Here is a 26,676-nt window from a genome sequence, read left to right as displayed (position 1 = left end):
CAGAGGCTTTGTATGGATACCCAGAGGCACCTCCACGAGATATCTAGGCCTCTAGGTTGGCATGGAGGTGTCCCCGACGCAATAGTTTGCCCCAGTTCTTGAGAGTATGCGGAGAAAGCTAGCCTACTGGAGTACGGCTAGACTTTCTTTGGCCGGAAGAGCGCTGGTACTCAACCAGGTTCTACTAGCGACTATGTGGTACATTGCGTCATGTTGGTGCTTTCATGTTGACTCGATCCGTCAGGTGAGGAGATTGCTTCGGAACTTTCTGTGGAGTGGTGGTGATGGTTCTGAGGACACTAGGGCCAGAGTTTCATGGGATATTATCAATTTACCCTTCTCGCATGGTGGACTTGGGGTTCTTGATCCGAAGATGCAGAGCAGAGCCCTTTTAGTCAAACTTCTTGTTAGAGGTTTGACTCCAGCAGATCAGCCGAGCAGATCAGCCGTGGAAGCAGTTCCTACTGCATGGGATTCACCAGTGCACCCCTAGAGCAGCAGGTCAGTGGGCAGGTAGAGTCAGTTGGATCTTCCCGATGGACCAGCATTCTCAGCCTTCCTCACCACTTGTGAAAAGGCTTATTCAGATATGGGATCATTTTTGACAGCACCTCAACAGCGCAGTTCCCTCCTCCGGAGAGGAAATTGCCAGACAGCCACTTTACCATAACCCCCTGGTTCGGTACCAGGGATCTTCCCCTGGTATAGAACTTAGGACTCCCTTGGCCAGATGGCATGCTCAGGGGGTTGTGACAATCGGAGATTGGTTCAGGGGAGGTGTGGAGATATCAGAGGAGGTGATCAGAGATAGACATGGGCCACTTGGACAGATTGCTGCCACCAGATTACTGATCATGAGAGCTATTCCTCAGGAGTGGAGGGATATACTTACAGATCCAGCCTATGTTCATCCCATCTCTACTTGATCAGGTTGTTTTAGTGAGGTTGGGCTATGCATTGGAGTTCGTTTAGGACCGGCACCATTTATTTATTTTGAGGTGGACTCCTCTCACAGATTGTATCCCACTCAGCCCCTGGATCGACAGGAGCTCCTTTGGCAGAGAGTCAGGGTCATTGGTTGCCTGGGTAAGGAATGGGCCACAGATTCTTCCAGGTTGACCATTGCAGAGGATACTAGATGGAGACTTTGGATTTTTCAGGGTCGACCTCTTGCAGAACTTGACTGGGACCCAGGTGAGTGGGCATGGCCTGCTCCGATGGCAGGCGTTCGTCCTCTTTCATTTTTCCAGTACTCGACGAGGGCAGGTTACAGGCTTCAGCAGAGAGACTTTCATCACCTACCATCTGCTTCCCAGCATTGGCACGCACAGGGACTTACTGCAGAGCTCTTGCAGAGCTACTGGACCCACTTTTGGGGCATCAGTAGAGCCAGGAAAGTCTCCTACTTTCTTTGGCTCACTATAGATAGGGGCATACCTGTGGGTACTTGGCTTCAGCAGATGGGTAGACCCTCCTTGTGTATGTGTTGTCAGCTTGCAGAGGAATCTAGCAAGCATTGTTTATGGAGTTGCACCAGCTCTAGAGTGGTATGGACAGGTATCTTCAGGTTGTTCTCATATGTTACATCTGAGTCGTTTCTGATGACTTGGGGCGCTGCCCTTTGGGGGAGAGGATCTGGAGCCTTTACTCTCTTTGAGTCAGAGCCAGGAGACCACGGTTTCTTCATGCAGCGTCGCCAGAGATGAGGTCCCACAGAGGCCAGCATCATGGAGCCGCATGATTTACTTTTGGTACCGGTACCAGCTCAGGATTCCATGCCTACTTCAGCTGCAGGGTCAGCTTGGGAGGTGCTTTCCAGCATTACCCTATGGCGGATATGGTGCTCGTGATGTTCTTTTGTCCTTGGGGGCCATTTATGCACGGAGGCTGACACTTTTTGGACGGAGATTATCTTCACTCTCAGGAGTCAGTGGGAGCGGTGTACAGGCACCTCTTTGGCAGCTCGTGGGAGACTTATATCCTTCATGAGGACATGGAACTGCTCATTATTTTTTCATTTGACCCCTTTTGGGATGTCGTGGCATTTTAGATCACCTCCATGGCTTTTTTGCCACATTGTTGAGGCTACGGATAGAGTACTTTCTCTCCCACCTATTGTATGATTTGTTTTGAATGGAATATATCACTCTTTTCCATTTTAAATGAGGCACAGTCTCCTGAGAAATCAGACACCCATGACATAAAGCATGAGAAATGTGCCTACGGGCCAACAACTGTCCAGATGGAAAACTCCGAGAATCACTCACCATAAAAAATATGTTGCCGAAGTGGAACCTTGTATGCCCAAAGTTGCCACAGTCTTTCTCCACCACTTAATTGGCTGATGCATTTGCCAAATAGAATTACCCCTTCCTGAAACCCAGGGTTGAGGCAAAAGGATTTTGTATAATGTAGGTACAGTAATCTGAGATAGCCTGAAAGGACAAGAGGAGGACCCAAGGGAAGTCAATGTCCAATCCTCTAATCGATCTTGGAGTTCCAAAGGTGGAATCGGAACCAAAGGGAAAAGCATATAAGTGATTTGCTGCCATCAAGTACACACACACACACACACACACACTTTTTTTTGGTGAAAGCTTTGATTGATTATATTACAAGAATACTCACCTCAAAAAAGAGGCGCTAAAAAATACATCAATTGAAGATCTCAGTATAAGTCAAATATACATCTTGATCTATCGGGCAAGTCCGCAAGCAATCAAAGAAAGATTGTTGTAGAGAACGCTTAAAGAAACCAAACAAAGAAAAATTGGGATCACTAAAGACTTTACAGTTGCGGTCTGTCCATAAAGTCCAAAGTGCCCAAAAGTGAGCCCAAACAAAGAAAAGATGAAACTCTGGTCGCTGTGGATGAAAACCAAAGCGCCGGTAAAATTTCCTGAAGAGAACAGTCGGGAATCTCGCTCGTAGCCTTTGTCGAAGAGAATCCAGAAACTGTCGAGAAGACTGGCAATGCCATAATAAATGAGGCATAGTCTCTTGAGAAATCAGACACCTATAGTAGGAGCAATGTGCCTACGGCTGTCCAGATGGGAAAATTCCCACAAGCACTCGCCATAAAAAAAGTTGTTGCCGAAGTGGAACCTTGTATGCCCAAAGTTCCTGCAGTCTTTTCCTCCACCACTTAGTTGGCTGATTCAATCGCCAAACAGAATTACCCCTTTCTGAAACCCAGGGTTGAGGCAAAAGGATTTTGTATAATGCAGGCACAGTAATCTGAGATAGCCTCAAAGGACGAGAGGAGGACCCAAGGGAAGTCAATGTCCAATCCTCTAATCGATCCTGGATTTCCAAAGGGAAATCGGGACCAAAGGTGAAAGCATACAAGTGATTTGCTGCCACAAAGTACGATAATGAGAACCCAAACCATACTGTGTGGCTGGCCAGAGAAAAGGGACGCATAGAGCCATCATCATGAATAACATCAGCAACAGTATTGATCCCTTTAAACGAAATAAAGTAAGAATGACACTCACACACACATATAAAATCCAAATCCTTGCTTCGATCTTGTATCGGAGCCCTGACCTCATCACATAGGTCATCAATGGGGTCTATAAAATCCTTTGCTTGGATCCTGTCGGAGCCCTGCCCTCATCACATAGGTCATTAGTGGGGTTTGCAACAACTAAACTATTTTGCATCAACATCTTCATCGTCTCTTGAAGGGGCCTGTCGCCTTTTGCAAGGGCTGCGAAGTGGTTCAAGGAAGCAGGAATCGAAAGAGTAGGGGTCCGAGATGGCACTGGGGAGTATGGGCACCTGCAATTCTATGCTACCCTACAAACTTGAGCCTGACATCAAGAGGTGACGGGAGGAGGAGGCAGAGGTGACAAGCTAGCGGGGGACATTCTAGGCGTCTTCAGATGCATGTAGTTTTGTGCTAGGTGCTGAAACTACTTGCAAAGGTTATACTGGCTGCTAAAACAAGAAGCCTCAATCTGTTGTCTATGTGGATGCTCATTGAGATTTTGGGGAAAGACATGGTGATCAAGAACACACATTGTTATAGGGTAGGCCAGGCTCGAACTCTAGGTATACCATGTCGCTCTAAATCAGCACTGATAATGGTGGGGCTGATAGGGGTTGAGGGTTTGCAATGGGCTTGTGCAGACAAACATGGAAAAGAGAAGCACTAAAATAATATGACAGTGCTCATAGCTTCTATTCTATACCATTCTGCTACCTGGCATCCTGCAATACACCTAGCTTCCTAGTCCTCTAGTTTTCTTTCGCCCAGACCTTTGTGCTTTGTTTCTGTCCAGCCACCAAGTTTCTTGGCGTAATTTAAGGGTGCCTCGGTGTTTTTAATGATATGTTTTGAAAACAAGGATGACACTTTGTGTTTTAATACATTTCTTGGCAAGAGTTTTTTTGGCACTCATACTAAATGGACGTGACATTCCAAGTGCGGGGGGGATCCTCTATCCTGTTTAGAGACACTCAATCTCTAGTCTCACCCATGTAGGAGAAACAAGATAGCTAAAGCCGAACGACAAAACCGAAAAGGGAGAAAATTTGTCTGAGAAAGGGCAATCTATGAGGCATAAATGAAAACAAAAAGAGTCATAGGGGGTGGAGAGAGAGGAATAGGAGGGCGATTACATCTGTTTAAGAGAGGAAAACGATGATAATAGATAAGGGAAGGAGAGAAATGATAAAAATAAGAAAATGAGATCTGATGCATTGGAAAAAAAAAAGATGAGAGGTGTGAAGAGAGAGGAAAGGGAGCGAGATACTTTCTGTCAAAGGGAGGAAAACGAGGCTAAGGAGGAATATCAGAGATCAGGAGTGAGGAAAACAGAGAGTGAAGGAGACTTGATACAAATAGGCTATATCGATTGACAGAGGCAACAAGAAAAGGTGGCTAATAGGGGGAGGACAGCAACAGCCATGAACTAAAAATAGGGGAGAAGAAAGAAAGAGGAGATGGTAGTGATAGCCATGAGTTAAAAAAATATGGTGCACAGGGTTTTCTCTTTGGTCTAGAGATTATATGATGTTCATAAAAGCAAGAAGTTCTCCAGGCAGTCTGCAGTTTGCAAGGATGTTCTTCTTTTTCTATGTAACTAGGCTATCTTCTAATTTTTTGTCTTCTGGGTGTACATTATTCATTCTAAACACACATTCTTTAACGCAGGAGAAGAAAGGATATCTCCTATGAAGTCCGGAGCACATTGGCCTTAATGCGCTCATTCAGCTCACGTGATTATGTGGCTGCTCAACGCTTGCGGTGCGTAGATATGAACTCTTGTGGACTAATCTCTTCGATTTTAAAACAAAACATAAGATTAAAAAACAACACATAATTTTGTTTGGTTCTGGTTAGCAGGAGGAGATCCATGTTCTACCATATGGAGGCATTTAAGGCAGTAGATGTTATTGTAACACCAACAACTCCGTAATTTCTCTCCTTTCAATGGCCTTTTGTGGCACCTGTTGTGAATCTTGAACAAAGTTTGATTTCTTTTAAATAACTTCAAATTGGACGTGCAGCATGACTGCGCCTGTAATACCAAAAAGTGCACTCAAATGTGGGGAGAGCAATCTTGTTCTCGGAGGTAACGATCTATATGTGTCTTAATGATAACTCGTTTGGTAATGTTTCACGGATTGTTTGAGATAAAAATGGCCTTCTTGCTGTGCTCACATCTCATGGGATTAAACATACTTTGTGAAGTTTTTGTCAAAGTTGTGACTTGGTGATATTGCAATTATTATTTATATATTTTGTTCATTGCCCTATTAGCTTTCTCTCTAAGCCATTATTGTTGGGATGACTAAATTCAAATACTCGTTTTCATAGGTAATTGTGGATTTCATTAGGAGGATGTGAACTGCTTTTAAATAAGCCTCTTCCTTGTCATCAACCCCACTGGGAGATTACTTTTCATGTCCATGCATATGTTAGTGGTTTCGCAATTGGTGCAGCCTTATGCACAACTTGATGCAAAAACACAATTTGGCAACTCAATGGAATAGAGCACAATTCCATAAGCCCCTGAAGTATTTGATGAACAAACCTACTCTTGGTGTAAGAAGGAAGAGTATTTTGGGAATCATGAGCTCTCACGTAATCCGGTCCTCGCTGCTTTGGATGGTTGGCCTATGTATACCCTCTCTAGTCTATCTTCCTCTTCGTTCTGTTTCGATTTCTCAGTACTACAGTTTTGTTATGCCTGGGATCCCTTTAGTCTTTTAATGAGCCTCCCACGATCACTTTTTTTGACTCTCTAATCTCTATTTAGATTGGGTTTTGAAACAATTAGGGAGAATTTCTTTATGTGATTGCTGTCTCTCTATATGTCTTCATCTGAATATCAGCTAAGAAAAGATTGTTTGAGTGAATGGATTTACAATGTGACGATCATATCCTGAGCACTCTGTAGTGTCTTTATGGCAGGAAGCTTAATGCGCTTTGTTGTTGCACCAAATTTTCTGGGATTCCCAGCAATTACGGTTCCAGTAAGCCACATTTTTTATATGCCCATGTGGTTTTTGTACCTAATTATATCAGTTTTGTGTGTAAGCAATATCTTAATTAGTCAATTTTACAAACCCTTGTATACTGTATGCAACCAGTATTAGGCTTCTTGTTGCTTTTAAGAATGAGTATGTCTGAGACTGATATACGGGATTTTCTTAAAGCTACATTCATGGCAAGGATAAATGATCTTAACCTTATGATATCAAGTTGATATTTAATGCATCTTTTACGAGTTCTAGGAATTGTTTTCACCATTTCTTCCTTCCAAGGTCAGGGTGTCACTCTAGATGTGGCAATCTTCTTGCAATGCTCGAAAAATTATGAACTTGTTGATCAAAGTTATTTTCTGTCAATTTTGTTTTCAAAATTCCATTTTCTTTCATTTCATTGCAATAATGATGTCTTTTCCTGCACCTTAAATACTCATGCACGTGTAGTTAAGGTCTATCATGAGCTTAGTGTGCATGGGTAGGCTCTTCTGCACTACGATCATCAAGTCTAGACAGTGCCCAAGCACTTACTGATACCAAGACTGTTGGATAAATGTCCAAAAACTTTTCGATCCTAAAGTCAAAATCTTGTTATCCATAAGCGCCCAAGCATTTATGGATACCAAGACTGTTGGATGAATGTCAAAAAGTCAAACCTTATTATACCGCATTTTATTCCAGCACCCAATTGGGGCCAATTTCGCACATAGACTGCAAGAGCATTACTGGACTACTGAGAAGGTCTCCTTTGGGTGTTGACTGAATGTACAAGCTTAATATTCAAGTTAAAGATAGCAAATCTAAGGCACAGTTAATAGATGGACAGGTCTTTCATTTTCAATAGTTACACATTTACAGATGCCTCAGTTGATAAGGAGTCAAAGGTATAGTTCTTTATCCAACGATCACATCTGGTTTACGTTGTCATCAGCTACCACATAGAATTGATACCACATGAATGCAAGATCATGCAGAAGTAAGGTTGATTGGCTCGTGTGAGTGTGCTTGTTTCCATTGACTTCTCTATATGCTCGTCACATTCTCGACATCCCTCATATGAATGCATGCATTCCCCATACCATGAAACGTACGAGAGGCTATACCCTCTCATATCTTTTGGGTTGGCACCCACAGGCATCCCCATTGTTCTACCCTTAGTCTATGACAGTTAGTCTATGACAGACAATGTGTACCGTTTATTAATGCAATACCCACATGCATCCTACACATTCTATATCCTTCGTAGGACCTATATGTGTAAGTGCATATCTTTGTGATTGCATGTCTGTTCGTCAGATAGATTACTACTTTTACTTGTCTTACAATGAAATCTTCTGATATTGTAATTGCATGTCTCCTCTTTGGGGACTGCTCTTTGTGTAATATAAACATACATGGATTTCACCAAAAGAAAAAAGGAGTGCATATCTTTATTAATAATTGGTCAATATCATTTACAACATCCACGTGTTTCATAGGGTAATGCATGGATTCACCATATTGATCCTGCAGGATCATAGCACAAATAGTCTTGTTTTGTGACATGCCCTCTTACTTGGGAAATAGATGAGCTCATCTTAGATCCTTCCAATAAGCCTCTACGATCTTCGATTATACTCTCAGAACTCCATCAAACTATTGGCCATCTTCGATTGCTTATCATTTAAACTTTCTTTGAAAACCGGAACCATTCACCACTACGGCTGGTATATGAAGTTCATGGAACACAATACACTGAGGAACAAATAATTGAACTCTATCTTCAAGCTCTAGCTCTTCTTCTTCAGCTGGCATCTTTGGTGTTGTACCTAGAACTCCTTCAAAATGCTAACAAATCCATTCCGTATCCTCTATGTAGGTGGTAATGCCAATCTATAGGGCGCTGCATGTCCTTGTATAGTCTAAGAAATCTGGAAAGGTCCATAATACTTTACTGCAAGCTTCACAAATTTGGCATTTCCTTGCAGTGATTTAATTCTTCTCTTTTCACTTATCTACATTGACTGATTGTTTCCAAGAATACATGGATATCTTTGCGTGTCTTACAAAGATCTAAAGGGAGTCCCAAATGAGATCATGGAGCACTTCATCGACTTGTATCCGGACACTAACCATATGGTCAAAGGGCCATTCTAGATGAATCCTAACTATGCCAAAGCTATGCAGGCAGACATCGAGAAAATGGAGCAAGTGCGTTTAATCTATCCAATGGATTACTTTGATTGGGGAAGTGTTATTGTCATTTTACCCAAAAGGAAACCAGGCAAACTTCGAGCATGTGTGGACTACCAAAGCTTGAATATTGCCATTCTCATGTTGTTTCAACTACCATTCATAAATAGGATAGGAGAGATGGTGAAAAGGCATGCCCTGTAGTCGTTCATGGATGGGTATAACCAGGTCAAGGAAGAACATCAGTCCAAGGAAGAACATGTGTGGACTACCAAAGCTTGAATATTGCCATTCTCATGTTGTTTCAACTACCATTCATAAATAGGATAGGAGAGATGGTGAAAAGGCATGCCCTGTAGTCGTTCATGGATGGGTATAACCAGGTCAAGGAAGAACATCAGTGTTGTGAACCAATTGGGAACCTACTTCTCCGCTTGACTCTTGAGGTTTCTTAAGGTCTTTTGAGATGACTTCTCTGCTTTCAATGGCAAGATTGCCTCACTCTTTTGCCCACTCCTCATTCTTTATGACATGGGGCTCAGTGGCTTGGCTTTCTCTTACAGGGCCTCAGGTATTCTATGAGAGATCTGACTCCTCTCGGGCCATTTCAGTTCGACGTCATCAGATTGAGTCCTGTTCGTTGGATGTGGTACCACACCTTCCTTTTACAGCTGTACATGCCTCTGTGGATACTTCTTGGGAAATTCTAGCGAGCATAGCATCCTGGCATATCTGGAGAGCCAGATGCAGAAAGGCTTTGGAGGGTACTCAGGTTCATCCCTCGCACACATTGGCTAGTATCTGGACAGACACCGTACATACTTTGATGTCCAGCCAAGGTGGAATTGATACTTAAGTTACCTATTCCACACTCCTAGAGAAGTGAAGTCCTTTTTGGGGCATGTATGTTATTATAGAAGATTTCTCTTACCTGGCATAGTTGTATCACTTATAGAACTCTGCGAGGAATGGTGCTTATTAGCTCAAAATCCCAACAACTATCATTTGATGATCCAAAAGGATGTCTAGTAAGAGCACGCGTTCTTCGTTAACCAATTTTGGAAGTATCTTTCATCTTCATGTGGATGCTAGCAGCTTGGCCATTGGTGCCAATCTTAGCCCAACTTGATGAAGACCATAAGGTGAACCTGCTTATGTACGGAGCTGAAAGTTTAGGTCTATGTGGAATAAGCACACTCTTGAGTTAAGAATGGATCATCAAGCTCTTAAGTATATTCTACCCTACTTCTCGAGTTTAGGTCTATGTGGAATAAGCACACTCTTGTGGGAAGAACCAACAAATGGATCCTTCTTTTCCAAGGATTGGACTCCAAGGTTTTAGTGTGTCCCAAGTGGTTACGTCAATCCATAGACCACTTGTCAAGGATATCTTCAAGGGACAAAGCCACTGGTGTTGAGGATGATTTCCTAGATGCTCAAGGTAGCCAAGCGAGGCTTCGAGCCCATGTAGCCCTACATGTGACACGTGATAGTTGGCCATTTGTGTCCCACTCAAAGAGATCTCTGAGCTTTCTGACATGGTATCAAAGTGGGCATGTACCTTCCTATGAAGTGATGACACATTGTTGGGCCTATTTTTGGAGCCCAAGAAATTACTGTAAATATGGTACATGCTGTATATATCATACGTAGGAGCACCAGTAGGTAGGTGGGATTAGCATTGCTAAGCATAAATCTAGGCTAGTGTTGATTAGATCTAGGCATAGGAGCTAGGAAGCAACAATAGAGAACCTATAAGAGTTTTGGTTTTGCTTTTGTACATAATAATGATTTTCCTAATATGATTTTGTAGATGGAACCTAATTACAAGAAGTGATGATGATGCGCTACTAACAGATAACTAGCGCATCCACGGACTTCTAGTTGTTGATCTAGGGAAGCTATAAGCTAATTGCATGTGATGAGGGAGTTGGAAACTTGACGGAAGTACTGAGAGATGAGCGCACTCTACTGGAACCTTTTTTATGACAAAGGTAGTGGTTGCATAGTTTGCATGAGCAGCGAATAGTAAGAGGTTGGTTAGCTATGTCTGGTCTTGTGGTTCCTTGGAGATATCTTTAGCAAAACCTGGAAAAGCAAAAGTTGCATGGGTGCATGTCAGCTAGAAGTAGATCTGAGGTTGTTTTTTTACATGACGACGAGCTGTTTTTAGAGGGATTTGTAGCACCAAAAAGCTGTGGAGGTCGTGTTTTTCATGTGCGAGCTAATTTGGGAGGTCCCAGGGTTGTTTTTGGAGGAGATTCTGGCACAAGAGAGCCTTGGGAGCTATCTTATACATGAGATTTCACAACCTAACGAGCAGTACAAAGACCATATGTTGAGCTACACATTGAATTTTGACACACTTTTTAAAGGAAAGTTACAGAGCAGCTTGAGGGCTACAATTTTTGTTTTACAGTGCATCTATCCGACTTACGTATTGAAAGTTATCGCTTCTGCAAGGACTGACAGGTAGTTGAGATTTTTGCGCTAGTTTTTTACACTGGTTTCCAGGTGTTGTTATGGGCTTGTGTGTACACATCTAGGAAGAGAGTTGGTGTTGTGTTGTGACATAAGGTTTCCTATTCTTGCACTGAGTCTGGCATTGGGATTTGGAGTTTATTGGAAGAAGCGTCTTCGTGCTGTGAAGAGCTTTCCATAGGTTGCTGCTACCTGCTGGCTTGCAAGGTTGTTTCCGGGCTCATGCCTGAGATTTCATACATTGAGAAGCAAGTGTTTGAGAAGATTTGTGAACGAGTTGAGGAAATGGTTGTGGAGAAGCAGTGGCAACTTGATTGGCAAGATCAACAAGTGTTCCAGAGAAACCAGTTCACTGCCTAGGGAATCGTTATAGGGGCTAACAGCCAAGTGGGGGGACTATACAACCAGTGAATCCCTCGCGGAGTGAATATGCAGAAAACTCTTATAGGCCAAGTCTTGCAGAAACGTGCGCGCCTCGCAACAGTCGCCCTAGAGCCCACCGCAGGATTCCACGCTCCCAGGTGTAGATGATATCCTACTAGATGGCGACCAAGCTAGCCGAAGGTGGAACCGGATGTTCACCCATCAGCAAGCAACCCAAATGTTCCATGCCATGATACTGCCTACTACCTCCCACATGCTATCCTCCGGAGGGGAATGAGGATCCTGGCTATAAGGAGGGACCGCCTCATGGAGCTCTATCCTTTGAATGCTCTGACCCTGTATCCGGTAAGGTGGAGAGACCTCATCAATCTAGAACGTGTGACCTCCCTCAGTCAACCAGGCCTCCATCCCCTAGGTGTAGTCTTTATGAAGGCACTGAATGCGTGTCATAATCCTGAGGGCTCCCATCTAGATCCGCTCTGTGCTACGACAATTCCAAAGACAGAGGGAATGTCTCTAGAATACCAGCAGAGCAACAATGACACTGCCCCTCCACCCGCATCTGCTCCAACCATAGGCCTATGGGTAAGCCTCCATGGGCGGCCAGCCAAAAAAAGTAGATCTTCCTCGGCCGCAAACTAGACCATAGGCAAGTCCAAAACCTGGAACGGACCTCCTAGTCCACCCAATGCCTCTCCCTCGAAGGGGTCCATGTCAAAGAGTCCATCTGAAGCCTCCTGCCAATCCGAGTAGTATAGGAAAAGAAGGGCACCTCGTCCACCTGCTTGATAAGGCTGATCTTGGAAGGCCAAAAATACTCTCTCAGATTCCATTGGACGTCCCTGAGGGGCCTACTTTCCTAATTCCAAAGGCAAAATCAGGGGGCATCGTGCTTTGGGATGCTAGAGGATCAATGTGCCACTCCTTCCTGAATCGGCCCACAACTCTTATCATTTGCCAATGAATCCCATCTAGACTCCTATCCATCTCCGGGTCTCTCTCAGTGAGTGCCTGAAGTAGGCCTCCAGGCCCTACATGGAAGAAACCAGGTTGCTTGCTGCCTCACTGAATCATCTTCCTCAAACGGACCCTAGTCCAAGAAAATTGACCCAACCAAGTGCTGTCCATCCAAATGTGGAGTCCCTCCCATCAAGACTCAGAGATGGTCAAGTCAATCTCCCTCATCCGCTGCCCTGCCCCTCGCATATGTGCTATGGCTCCAAGCCTCGCCTTTGCCTCCATGGGTAATCTGCTTCATCTGCCAAAGGAGCAGGTCGGGGCCACTGTCCCATTGTGCCCAACCAATGTGAGTCCGCTTTCCTAGCATACATCCATCCTGATCCCTGATCTTCGGGTGCCAAATGAGAGACTGACAATCGAACTCCTCTTTGCAACGGGGCTGAGCATGAATGAGACCCCTGCTAATCTCTGCCATACCCTATGGAGGCTCCTCATCATGGGGAACCCTCCTCGTAAGGGGGGCCTCTGAGAAGATCCATCTATGTGAATGCTGCCACTACCCCTAGTGCATGGGGTGTTCCTGAGAAGCCCTCGCTGTAAGAGGAGCCTTCCAGGGCTCTGTACCAGGGGTGAGGCCGCGCACCACCAACTTGCCCAAGAGGGTTGTGCTCCGCATCTCCAGATCAATGATACCCAAGCCTCCCAATGCATGTGGCATAATCACCGTCTGCTAAACGACCCGGGCTCTGGTGTTCCTCCTGCTGTCCGAACCTGCCCAAAGGAAATACCGAACCATGCATCGGAGTTGTCCAATGCACCCTTTGTGAAAGCACTAGCAATAGGCAATATACCAGGCCGTGGCAAGAAGGACTTGGTTTGCTACTAAGGCACGGCCCGCTAGGGAGAGTTTGGCCGAGCTCCAGTAGAGAAGCTTGAGCCGAATACTCTCAAGACCCGGGGCGATCTGTTGCTCTGCTGTAGTATCAATACCCACCTGGCACCCGAGGTACCTCGTCATTGTCTAGCCCGCGGGATCCAGCGGAAGCCAAAGGCACTCCCCACTCTCGAGTCCCCTGTGTCTCCTCATAGCCTATAAGAAACCGATGAATTTTGTCCAGTGGATCTGTGCACCAGAGGACTCACAATAAATAGCCAGGGCTCCTCGAACTCTCTCCAAGCTCACTATGGTGTCCTCTACGTACAAGGTTGTGTCATCTGCAAACTCCGAATCTAACAACTCCTCCTGCCTGATGGGGAGCCTCAACCCTGTGAGGCCCGCCACTTGTGATGTCAAGTAGTAGCCTACTGCCTCCGCCCCAAAAAGGAAGAGAAAGGGAGCTTGGGGACAGCCCTGGGGGATTGAGCACGCGAGAGAGAGAGAAGGCATGGCTTGTGTGTCTGCCAATCAGCATCTAACTAGAGCTCCCCACATAGAGCACAGAGACTCCTCTAATCCATCTATCTAAGAAACCCAACCTCTAACTAGTGCCCTCTAGGAAAGACCACTCCACCCTGTCTCGTAAACCTTCTCAAAATCAAAGAGAAGGATGGCCAAAGGCTGTGACTCCTCCCTGGCCCAATCCATTGCCTCTGAGAACGTGAAAATGTTGTCCAGGATGCTGCGCTCCTGTACAAAGCCAATCAGTGTATCATGGATGATGTCAGTGAGATGAGGATGCAACCACAAACTCAAGACCTTAGCAAGGATCTTGTATGCGGTGTCCAGCAGGGTGATCGGTCTCCACTGCCTGATGTTTGACCTATCTCCCCCTTTCAGGATCAAACAAATCCACCCCCTGCTCAGGGATTCGGGAACCTGTGTCGAAAATCTCCTGGCAAGCTGAGCCGAAAGGGTTGGCAATGATGTCCCAGTAGTTACAAAAGAAGGCCAGAGTTAAACCATCTTTGCTAGGATAATTTTGGGTCGGGAGGGCCTTCAAGGCTTCCCAAAGCTCCTCATACATGAAAGGCTCCTTTAGTCTCTTGCACTACTCCCTCGAGACTACTGTCGGAACATGGTCCCAAACTAACTCATGGGCCACAAGGCAAGCTGGAGTCACCTTCTCCACCTGAAAGAGCTGGCTGTAGCAATTCGTGGTCAGCTCTAAAATCTCATGTGGATCAGTGTGCAAGATACCTTGCGGATCCCGTAATCGTTGTAGTTGCGTACCTCCCAATCGAGGCCTAGTGGTCTGAAAAAACTGCTTCGTCATTGTATCCCCCTGTTGAACCCAGCGGGCCCGGGTGGAGTGGTAAGAAAACTCAGCCTGCCAAACCTCCGTGTCCAGGAGCTCGAGGCGCACACTCTCAAATCTATCAGTGAGCCACTAGGATCCTAGGTCCTATTCCCTGAGCCTTTCTATGGAGGCGAGGTCTTGTTGTCGTGCATGCTCGCGCTCTTGAAGAGCCCTCCTCCGTCACAACTCCTCTCTGCTCCCCTAAATCACATCTGCCACCCACGAAGCCCATCCCTCGCGGGGTACTGACTTTGGCTGCTGCCAAATCTCTACAATAACCAGCCGAGAACCTCCTCGTCTTGCAGTAGGTTCTTTGGAATGCGGACCCCCTTTTGGGGAAGTCCATGGCGACGCTGCTCTAGGTGTAAAACTGCTGGAGAGTGGTCTGACATTGTGGCGCCTGCTAGAATCCCTGTAGAGCTACAGCCACCTCTATGGAGTGCCCAGTCTCCGATGTAGAAGTGATCCATCCTCTCAAGCAATCCATCATGTCGCCTCTGGCCGAATGAGAAGAGAAGGCTGCCAGGAATCCTCCTAAACTCTGGCTCTATCCACAGGTCTTTGCCACTGATCGTGAAGATGAACTACTCCCACGTGCTGAGCTCTACTGCTGGCATCTCGAAAAAGAAGGCACCCCCTTGTTTGTCCTCCCCAAACTCCAGGTTATTGACGTCTCCTCCAACGATGCAGGAGTCAACATCTAGCAGACACTCTGTTAGCCTCCTCCAAAAGGTTGGATGGTGCCGTCTACACATTGGGACATACACATTCAGGATACCAATCTTGGACTCTCCCATCGTGACTCCCATCCGAACTGCCCGCCCTAGGAAGCTCACCCTAATCGTAGACCTCTGAGGCCACCGCCTAGGAGACCGAGATGCAGAACCCTCCGCTTTGTCCTACGGCAGGAGACCACACCTCCGGGCCTCTCTCTCGAAGAAGGTGATGATGTCGTTGGATGTCTGATGCTGAGAACATGCGCTCCTGTATCAAAATGAAGTCCACTACTCGCTCTACCACTGTCCTCTGCAACTCCTGCCGAAGGATCAGGTACTGCGGTTAACTATGTGCACGATCGTGGAACCCGTGCACGTTCCAACTCACTATGGTCCAACTCATGAGGACGGGGAAGCAGGAAACAAGGCTCACCTGTGGGTGGGTGCCTATTCCAAAAAAACTGCCTTTTGTGACTTTGAGGGGGGTTTGGAGGGCAAGTAGTCCGTTACCATGTGACGGCATACCAGGGTGGACATAGGCTCTATGCCAATCTTTTGTGCCCACTGCAAAATGAAGGAGACGCCCCACTTCGAACATCTCAGCACACTTTGCAGTGGCCAATAGTGTGCCAAATCAACCCTTGCCTCAGGCGGCAATCTGATAACCCCTACTGTCAAACCATAAATCAGCTTCTCTCGTGTGAAGCTAAACTGGAAGTTCACTTCAACACCATGGGTGTGCCAAAGATTTAGTCCCAGTTGACCCATCCAATCGTCCATCATGCGTGAGATATGATCCCCCATCATAGCATCAAATGCCCCTGTGGTCCACTTCTCCAATCCTGTGGAGGCGAACTGGAAAACTAGATGTGTCTGGGAGCCCACTTCGCTAATTAAACCCACTTTCCGAGGCTGCAAGATCATGAGTGTCACCTCCAATGGTAGAGGGTAAAAGTCGGGATCTCCAGGTAATTCCAAGGCCAATCTCCAAAAGTCTCTCAAGAGAGGGCGCCCAGGCTGAAGTTTGGGAGCTACTGATTGGGAGGACGAGCCCCCTCCCTCTAAATCCCCCCCGGAATGGGTGGGTTGAGAAGGGAGGGGGATATGCCGTTGAGACGAGGAAGCGGAGGGGGATGCCGCCTTGCCCTTGCCTACTGGTAGGGAAGCCGAGGCAAGTCTGATAGGGGGAGGGGAGGATGAAGAAGCTACTGTGGGAGGGGGGAGGCCGGGGAGGTGGAGAGGCGGGGGGAGGGGGGCGGGTGGTGAGGATGATCATAGCAGGAGTGGCGAGGGGGGGAGGCGGGAGGGAATAGGGGCAGTCAGAGGCCCACCCTGCTGATCAAGCACACCTCGACTCTGGATCCCGTTCTTCTGAACCGTTGCTGGGCTACCCTCTATAGCAGCTTCTGCCATTGCAATGTTAGGAGCTTCTGAGGCATGCTATTGACGCAAGGGTGACTGTGGTCGGTACACCTCCGCTAATGGAGGATCACCAAGCTGAATTGTGGCCCTTGCTGCTTGGAAGAAGGGGTCTCCCTCGTGCGGGTGCCTCTCGTCGTGCTCTCTCTCTCCCCCTACGTATAACCCATTGTTTGTGGCGCTTATGAGCCAATTTTACTTTGTTTCTTTTTCTTTTTTCCCACCTGGGTCCACTCTCCCTCTAAAGGTGTCACATAGGGGGTCTGTGACTCCTAATGCTCCTGTCTGACGGAGTGCTGGGCTCTAGCCTGCTAGCTCTGCCTGTCCTACGAGGGTTGGGGGGGGAGGAGTCTACTGTCCCTGACCACGAGGTTAGTTTCGGACTAGATGGCCCATCTGCCTGCAGCGAAGACACTATCTTGGTAAACCGGGAAACTCCACTCTCTGACAAAGTGGACCCCCCTTGAGGGTCCCGAGGAGGATCAACTCTCTTAGGGACTCTCGGCTCTCAATCACCAATCTAATCCTAGGGACCTCGTCATCTGCTACCACTAAAACTGCTGAATCTGGCAGGGACTCCAGCACCGTGCCAAACGCTCTACCAATGGATGGAAGGATGGCTCAGTATTCCTTTGGAAGCTCCTAGAAGTGGAGCTTCATCGGGAATCGAAGAACATGGTGTGTTGTGTCCATGTCCTCCACTATGAAGCCATGGTATCAAGGGAAAAGGTACACGATATGCGGGCCAAGGAGGATGGAGCTCTACTCCAGAAGTGTCAAGATGCAGGCCAAGGAGGATGGAGCTCTGCTCCACAAGTGTCGAGGCGGTAGCAAGAGAGCTCAGCTGGATGAGAAAGACGTCTCTTTCATAGATGGTGACCTCCTACTGGATGTGGTCTCCTTTTAGTGTCAAGCTCACCTGGATCCACTCTCTCACCTATCTCCTTGTGGGACTGAGGCTCACTATTCTGCCCACAACTACCTTGTCCTGAAGTAACTAGACAGCATGCTGCACATGTTGCTTATTAGCTGGAGAAAGGATAACCTTAATGGTTGTGGGATTCGAGGGTGTTGCCATAGAGCCCCTCTGGCCAGACCAAGGGTCACCGCCAAGATTTTCTTTTTCCGAACAAGCACAAAAAACTCCCGCTGCGAGGAAGGGAAAAAGAAACAAAAGGCCACCTGGACGGTGGGCAGGGAAGTTGCCTCACCCCAAGGAGGCTTGGGAGAGTCCTTGAAGAAAGAGGCGGGGTGGAAAAAGGGAAAAAAGGAGGGCAGGAAAAGGGAAAAAGGAAAAAGCTCCAACAGAGAGTTGGTGGAGAAGGATGGGCGCGGTAGGGGAGAAAGATGAAGGGGACCCGGGGGCGAAGCAAGAAGGTGGGGGGAGAAGAAGGCAAGGGAGAAGGGGGGCGATGGAGGCGGAGGAGGGGGCGGGGAAGAAAGAGGCAGGAGGAGGAGAAGCAGGGGGGCAGAGGGGATGGGGTGAGAAGGCGGGAGGAGAGGAGGAGGCGAGAGGAAGAGCTGGAGGAGGGCGGAGAAGGTGGTGGGAGGGAGAGATGCCGGGAGGCGGGGGAGAAGGAGGCGAGGGAAGAAGGCGGGGGCGGAAGAGGAGGTGGCGGGAGGCAGATGCGAAGGAGGAGGAGGTGGCGGGAGGAGGAGGAGGTGGCGGGACGCAGAGGCGGAGGAGGAGAAGGCGAGAGGAGGAGGTGGCAGGAGGCGGAGGTGGAGGAGGAGAAGGCAAGAGGCAGAGGAGGTAGTGGGAGACAGAGGAGGCGGAGGAGGAGAAGGCGGGAGGCGGAGATGGCGGGAGATGGAGGAGCAAGAGAAGGAGGAGGAGGAGGTAGGTAGGGGAGATGGAGGCGGAGCAAGAAGGTGGGAGGAGGAGATGGCTATGGCAAGGCAGGAGGAGCAGCAGCTCGGGAGCAGGGTGCTGCAGCTTGAGTCGACAGTCTCCACCCACAAGAATCTAATTGTGGACCTTGAGAAGCTGGCAGCTAAGTGCATGTGATGAGGATTTTTGAGACGAAGGGAAGTATTGAGAGATGAGCGCACTCTACAGGAGTCTTAATGACAAAGGTAGTGGTTGCATCATGGTTGCAAGTTTGCATGAGCAGCCAATAGTGGAGGTCGGTTAGCTACATGTGGTTATGTGGTTTACTTGGAGACATCTTTAGTGAAAACTGAAAAAGCAAAGGTTCCATGGGTGCATGTCAGATCTGACGTTGTTTTCTGCATGTCGAGCTGATTTTGGAGGGATTGGTAGTGCCAAAAAGCTTGGAGGTTGTGTTTTTCATGGGCAAGCTGATGTGGAAGGTCCCAGGATTGTTTTTGGAGGAGATGTTGGCACAAGAGAGCCGTGGGAGCTGCCTTATACCTGTAGTTTTCACAGACTGGCGAGCAGTGCAGAGACTATTGAAGGAAAGTTGTAGAGTGCTCGAGGGCTACAATATTCATTTTTATAGTGCATCAATGCAATCCTTGTATCAGAAGTTATCGCTTTTGCAAGGACTGGTAGGTTATGGAGAGATATTGCGCCAGTTTTTTGCATTGGTTTCCAGGTGCTGTTGTGGGCTTGTGTGTGCCACATACATGAAGAGAGTTGGCGCTGTGTTGTGGCATAAGGTTTTCTGTTCTTGTGCTAAGTTTGGTGTTGGGTTTGTTGGAAGGAGTCTCCTGGTAGAGCTTTCTGTAGGTTGTTGAAGGCTGCTGGCTTGCAATATTGCTGCCGGGTTTATGCAAGAGGTTTCACGCGTTAAGAAGTAGATGTTTGGGAAGCCTTGAGAAGAGTTGAGGAAACAGGTTGTGGATTTACAGGATTGACAAGTATACAAAGACACCTTCAGAGGTTCTGTGGGCACCAGTTGTCTGGTTTGAGTGGAAGAGAGCTTCCTATCTGATCCTGGGGGGTTCCCCTACAAGTTTTATGGCTTTCCTTCGGTGTAGTTGTATATTTGCTAAGTAGATTGCCTTTTTGTTTAAGAGTTCTTGGATTTTGTGTTTTATGAGAGGTTGATGTGTGCACATGCTCAACTTCTATATGAAACGTGACATATCTTTGATGGTATAAAGGCAGTCTCCTTGTTGCTCTACCCGTCCTATTGACATGGTATAAAAGTGGTTTCCTTGTTGCTCTACCCATTCTATCGAAATAGTAGGTTTGCAAGGTTTTTATTTTGCAAGAGGCAACATGTGGAAGAAATAGGCTGCACTATTGAGGGCTTATGTAGAGAAAAGGCATGCAAGCTTGAACACACACTCGAAAGGCAGGGCCGACTAGTGTGTGAAATGTGACTGCGACAATTACATCGTAGCATTGTGACTTGATAGATGGCAGGCTCCGATCTTGCCAAATGGCGACTTGATGACCGAGCACGGCACCCATGTGATGTGTGTCGCATGCTATGGTAGCCAATGGATGTGTTTCCCTTGCTAGATCTTGACACTTGGCATTGACGTCAAGGTTCGGCGTGCTTGAATTGAGGGATGATGTTAGAGCCCGAAATATGGGTTAATGGGCAATTCAAGCCCAAGGCCCAACTAAGGCATGCTTGAGGTGATGCCACATTACAGTGGCCCTTGGGGAACAATCCCACATGCAGTGGTGCACAAGGATTGATAGGCTGAAGAGTTCTCTCTCCTCAATCCCCTGAGTGGACCTTTTGGAGCTAGGCAAGCCTTGGATCCCACACGGCCCTACGTGTGACACGTGGCAGCTGGCCATTGATGTCCCACTCGGAGAGATCTTTGAGGTCTCTGACACCCTTTCTAGGTTATCCTCAACGTTGGATGGATGCTTGTTGGCTATGGACTCCTTCCTACCATCGTATGCTAGTGTGGTTCATGTGTTTTCCACCAACGAGCTCTCTCAAAGGCTCACTCCAAATGCGTCATTTAAGCTGCCCCTTTCAAATTGATTGTAGGGCATCTATACAAGTGGGGGAAGAATCACATCTCTAGATGTGTGTGCTCTCGCACAAAAATCAATCCATCTTAGAGGAGGCCCATGTTGGTATGGGTGGAGCTTATGTAGCTTTGAAAGCCACTACCAAGAAAATCATGTGAGTGGCTCAAGTTGTTTCAACATAGTCATGCACATGTGGGTAAACCTACCAGATGGGAGTATTTGCCCCTCAAACCATTTATCCCTGGAGTGAATAAAGTATCAAACATGGTCTTGGTTGAAGGAGTGACCAAAGTACTAGACATGCTCCTGGTCCATGGAGTATCCAAAGTACTAGACATGCTTCTGGTCCAAGGAGTGTTCAAGGAGTGACCAAAGTGGTCAGACATGCTCCTGGTCCAGGGAGTTACCAAAGTACCAGACATGCTCTTGGTCCATGGAGTGACCAAGTACCAGACACGCTCCTAGTCCAGGGAAGTGACCAAAGTACCCAACATGCTCCTGGTCCATGGAGTGACCAAGTACTAGGCATGCTCATGGTCCATGGAGCGACCAAGTACCAGAAGTGCTCTTGGTCCATGGAGTGACCAAAGTACCAAAAAATCAAGCAATGAACCAGTGAACAGCTCATTGAAAATGCCAACTGGCAAGGATGCTTCTATGATTCTCAATTCTGCATTTCGGGCCTGGCATTATGAGGATTCATCCGGAGAATACGGTAGCATTTATACCTCCCTCAAGGAAACATTGGCACAACATTAGTCAAGAGGCTGGCCATCCCATGGCTGATCGCATAGAGTTCTAGTGAAAGCTACGGTAAGAGGAAAAGCTTGCATGAAGTCAACACCTTTTCATCTTCTTTGTTTCAATCAAGACTCTGTCAAAATCTCTCAAGCCTCCTTCACTTTTCCAACTCTTCCTCCCATGAGCTCCCAATAACCTGGAGAAGAGAAGGGGGGGGGGGTTGAAATAATTCAAGAGATATTAATGAGGGGGGGGTTAGAGGTGGGGAATACTAATGAAGGGGGTTGGATATCATGCTCTCTTTTCAAATTACAAGTTGCTTGGTTCTATTTAGGAAAGAAAAATGTTCCATATCTTAGAAGTAGGGCACCCGTAGGTGAAGAGGAATTGTGTGTTTGAATCTTTCAGTGAGAGCAACCTCCTCTTTTTGGAAGGCTAATGTTAACCCCCCCCCTCCCCCCCTTCCCTTCCCCCCCGCCGCTCTTTTTTCCCTGTGTTAAAACATGAAAGCATCTGATGTGAATTTTGTTGAAGTTGGTGCTAATAGATGCAATGCTCTCTCTGACACAAGTTGCTAGAACCGATCATAAAGAAGAAATATAGACTTAGCAAGAGAGAGGATTCAATTGGAACAAGAGAAACTATTTATCGAATTAAACCAACAAGGGGTGCTCGTCCCTACTGAGATTGTTGCTCAGATACATCCAGGGACTGAGATTGTTGCTCAGATACATCCATTCTCAAGGGAAAACTTAACTAACTTCTACACACAGAGAAGCCGCTATGCTACCATATGCTCATCAAGAAGCGCGACTCTCATAACTAGAGAGAGACACTACAGAAGAAGTCTATCACTCAAGATACATGGCTGTAAGAAAGAGAGTCAATACCATGATTTTAAAGACCAGCATAGAGAGAAATCACTCCTTTGATTTCAACTCTTGATTAAAAATCAGTTCTATGGTGGATTCGGCCACCAAATATGCATAGCTACATTGGCATCTACCTGCCACCTTTCAACCGCATGACCAAACTTATGAGGCCCTTATGTAAGCCTACAAATTAAATAATTTCTCTAACAAATTGCAAAACCGATAGCCATGGATAAAAAGATGAACTGGGCTCCTTTGTGTGTCAAAACAAAGGGTTGGATTAAACATGATGGAGTTGAATATAAACTAGTCACATAAATATATCCATGTTCATCTCCACATGTACTTCTCATTTCACAAGCATAATTGTATCATTTCTTGGCAGGTTCGTTTTATAAAGACGGAGTCTGGACTTACAATTTGTTTGCAATTTATATAAAGAATATAAACTACTCACATGAATATATCCGTGTTCATATACATGTGTACTTCTCTTTCCATAAGTAAAATAATATCAACTTCTTTCGCAGGTTGGTTTTGATAAAGACGGGCTTCCAATTGGTTTACAGTTGATAGGAAGACCCTGGACTGAGGCAACCTTACTGCGCTTGGCTTCAGCTATTGAGGTATTTCTCCTTCGTAGGTCCTGTACAGCATTTGCTAATAATTTATTCCTTAACACCCATATTCTGTCTTATCGTAATTATTTAGCTGCATAGAACCTTGAATTAATGTCATTGAAATTCCAAGCATATGTTTCTATTCTAGCATGCAGACCCTGGCATGAATTTTGTTTTCTGTGATTTATAACTGTTTTAAGTTCTGTTTTGTGCTAGCCTATTTTAAATAAAGAGAGTAAAGAGAACGTTGTCTGAAATTTCACTTGTGGCAGGGATTGTGCTTGCAAACACGGCCACCAGTGTTTTATGATCTACTCAAACCATCATGATCAAAGATGCTTCATGATACATTCTTCTAATTGTTTGTGGAATATCTTGTACCTGTTCATGGTGCATGTGGATAAAGGCTTTGAAAATTTTAATGTGTGTTGAAACTCATTTGTTCATTGTAAATAGAAACCAGAAGTTTTATTTTCTCTCTGATTATTTAAAATTATCTTTCACTTCTTTACAGGTTGATAACTATATTTATTGTGTGGATGGTATTTCATCGAGAAGAGTGATTCTTTTCTAGATTAAATTTCCTTCAGAGATCCTCTCATGCACCACATCTGTCGATTATCGTATTTTGGGATCGTGGTGCTTAGCATTCTGGACTATCTGGCCATGCTCATGGTCGTGTGCTCTCTGAGCAACCATGTATTGCTAAGTATTAACCTGTCTTTTCAATAAATATCAATAATACTATCTTTGGAGTTTTTTATGCGCTTTTTCTCCATGGAAAATATATCGTTGAATGCAGATTCTTTGCCATGTTCTATTTGAAGGATAATTATGAACTCTATTGGAAATATAAAGGTTTTATCTACATGGAGCTATGTGTTGGGACTCTATGATGAGAGTTTCCATTGCTTTGGAACATCTTTTAAAAGTAGTGTCATTTTCATATTTCTTGTACTGCTTAAAAGATAATTTGTAGAAGTTAAGTACCAGGATGGTTTATGTACGATGATATTCCATCTCTGTTTTAAATTTAAGAGGAGGCTATGCTATGGAGGGCATTTCCTACAGGCAAGAGGCAAAATTTTCTCTTCCACTGTAAGCAATCTTGCTGAATTTATTATCATAAGTGAATAATAAGACAGGTAATTGTGCATTAATTATATCTACGTGAAGTCCTATCTAATTAATGGCTATGAAGTGAAGGACAGTTTTCTTCTAGTGTATGTAGTGAAGGGAAGTTTTCTTCAGTGTATGTGGGCCTTGGGAGTTTAACTATAGGATACCATTAAGGTTTACCTTTTAATGCTCATATGCTAAGGTTTACCTTAGCATAGGATACCGTTGATTTTTTAAGCTCTTATGCTAATTTTTTATCATACATGCTTAAGAGTCTCACTCAACAAGAAGATAGAGATAATGAGAGAGCTTATATTTCAAAAGTTTGCAAGTACACAATGAGAACCAAAGTCAAACTTTTGGCAATTTACACAATCCACCTTTTGAAGGGAAGGCTAACCCTATACTCTCTTTCGCTTCTCTCTCTCTCTTTTTAGAAGCACTTTGGCCCATACGGCTCCATGGCAGATTTCATAGAGCCTTTCTCACATCCTCTCCTACTTCTCCGCTTTATCTTTAGAATCACTGGGCACTTGCATGAATTGTTAACCGTGGCGGTTAACACACTTTTTGGGTATTGTCTTCACTCCACTTATGTGCTCTTATGCTCTATCGCTCATTGTGTCCATGCTCCCTTAACACTGTCAATGTGTTATAGCATGCTCTAACCTTGCATTCTCCCATTTTCCCTCCTTTTATTCCATGTATTCACTCTCCCAATCTCACTCACACTCACCCTCTCCCTTTCTTAGATCTACTCTTCTTCTTAACTCCAATCCTTATTCTCCTTCTCTCCCATTCTTGATCTACCCTTCAACTCCTAGATTAGACTTCTCAACCTTTAGCAAATTTGATCTCTAAATGAGACTAGCTCTCCCATTTCTTAACCCTATTCCCTTTATGAACTCCATAATTGAGCATTGAATCATCTCAAAAAATATTGAAACTCAGTTAAATCTCAATGAATGATGACCATTAAGCCCCATGGCAACTAGCCAATTCTATTCAAGATTGAACTATTTCGGGCTATATGTGAATAGAAACCCAACAAACTCCCCTTCTTCTCTCCTTTCCTCTTTACTCTTGTGGAATCACATTGATCAAATCCGATAGACACTTGAGTGGCACAAGTGTTAGGCACGTGCTTGCAAAGCTCTCACAAGGAGTTGCTCAGGAGTGGAGTATCTGTCGGCATTCCTCCAAGATCCCTACAATGCGTGGAATACTAAAAAATGGAGTTTAAATCAGATTTAGATGAGGTGCTATGACTTTCCAGCCACCCCCTTTGAAAATCTATCATTTGTCGCTTTAAGATGTTTGTTTTTGTGTTTTTTTAATGTGAGTAGGTAGATTAGGTAGGATAGCACTCCAAGTTCTATAACATAAGTAGTATGAAACATAAGATGAAATATCATGGTATGGGTTCATACAGAGTTGTGGAAAACACACCACAAGGGTCATGCTGAATTGTGAGATGGATTGTTACATCAACGGCAGTAAACTCAAATCCTATTATGGACCTCGTATGCTTCAAACAATGCAAGCCATTTATTGGGAAAAAGAGCTGAAGAGAAAGGTCACACACATGAAACGGTAAGTGATAGAGGAAGCTAGAGCCTAGTAGGCCAAGGCAAAAAACTTAGGGCTAGTGACTATTTGCAAGGCATATGTGAAGGGCTAAACCCCATGGATGATCTAATTATTGCACCTGCTAAGGTATAGGTAAACTTCCAACTATATAGAGAGAGTATTTGCTCCGCCAAAGCCTTTGTGGACCTCGAGGCAAGTCATGACCTAATATTCTATGAGGTGTGCACCCAGCTCCTAACATCTTAGGTAGTACTTGAACCCACTCGTGTCATGGTACGCGTAGTGAACGAAAAGATCTCACCCGCAATAGGTTGTGTGGAATTGCCCATATTAGTGAATAACTGTAGCGTGGCTAGTAGATGTTATGTCATGTGTGCAGGTGCTATGGATGAATGGGTAATCATCAAAAGAACTTGGTGCTCGGTAGTTAACTGCCAAATCGATTGGCAAGAATGTAGCATGACATTAACAAATGATGGTTGAACCTCGGCCATTTCAATTAGTTCAGGATCCTTGCACCTGCCGGTGCTTCTCATGATCCATAAGATCAATAATGTGCCAATGTCAATCCACGAGAAGGCCCCAAGTCCCTTAAGTACAATGGAAGCTTCCCCATCCACCTCTGCCAACACCCAAACGGCATCTATATCCTTGCATGATGATTCTATCACAACACCAAAAGGGAAGAAGAAAGGGTTAATAGCAGCTTTTTTTGCCACACCAATGGCCCTTACTAACCCTACCTTGCCTTTAAAAGAGAGGATTCCATTGGATTTCCAAATGTATGCTTCCAATGTCGACTTTTCAATCTGCAAAAGGTCAAAGCCAACACGCATCTTCACTTCCCCCTTTACTTCCCATGCCACCAGGAGTACAGGCTGCTAAGCGGAAGAAATCTCTAATGAGGAGATGCACGACAACACAAAAAAAATGCAAGAGCCATATCTCTAAACGGTTGCTCTA

At 45.6% G+C, this 26,676-nt stretch overlaps 1 protein-coding gene across 1 annotated transcript in view; it reads left to right on the top strand.

The window, feature by feature from the left end:
• The window catches only part of FAAH (fatty acid amide hydrolase), a 222,569-nt gene extending 198,845 nt beyond the window's left edge, over nucleotides 1-23,724 (top strand). The window contains exons 16-21 of the mRNA XM_087392616.1: nucleotides 5,162-5,254; nucleotides 5,354-5,422; nucleotides 5,518-5,582; nucleotides 6,425-6,486; nucleotides 22,915-23,010; nucleotides 23,277-23,724. Coding sequence (XP_087248742.1) covers nucleotides 5,162-5,254; nucleotides 5,354-5,422; nucleotides 5,518-5,582; nucleotides 6,425-6,486; nucleotides 22,915-23,010; nucleotides 23,277-23,333 — 442 coding nt within the window. The 3' untranslated portion in view covers nucleotides 23,334-23,724. The remainder of the gene's footprint in view (nucleotides 1-5,161; nucleotides 5,255-5,353; nucleotides 5,423-5,517; nucleotides 5,583-6,424; nucleotides 6,487-22,914; nucleotides 23,011-23,276) is intronic.
• The last annotated feature ends 2,952 nt before the right edge of the window (nucleotides 23,725-26,676 follow it).

Source organism: Dipteris shenzhenensis, chromosome 21 (genome assembly GCF_047967505.1).
Source record: "Dipteris shenzhenensis isolate YYH24624 ecotype China chromosome 21, Dip_SZ_1.0, whole genome shotgun sequence".
Lineage (NCBI taxonomy): Eukaryota > Viridiplantae > Streptophyta > Polypodiopsida > Gleicheniales > Dipteridaceae > Dipteris > Dipteris shenzhenensis.
This window is presented reverse-complemented; position numbering and strand designations above follow the sequence as displayed.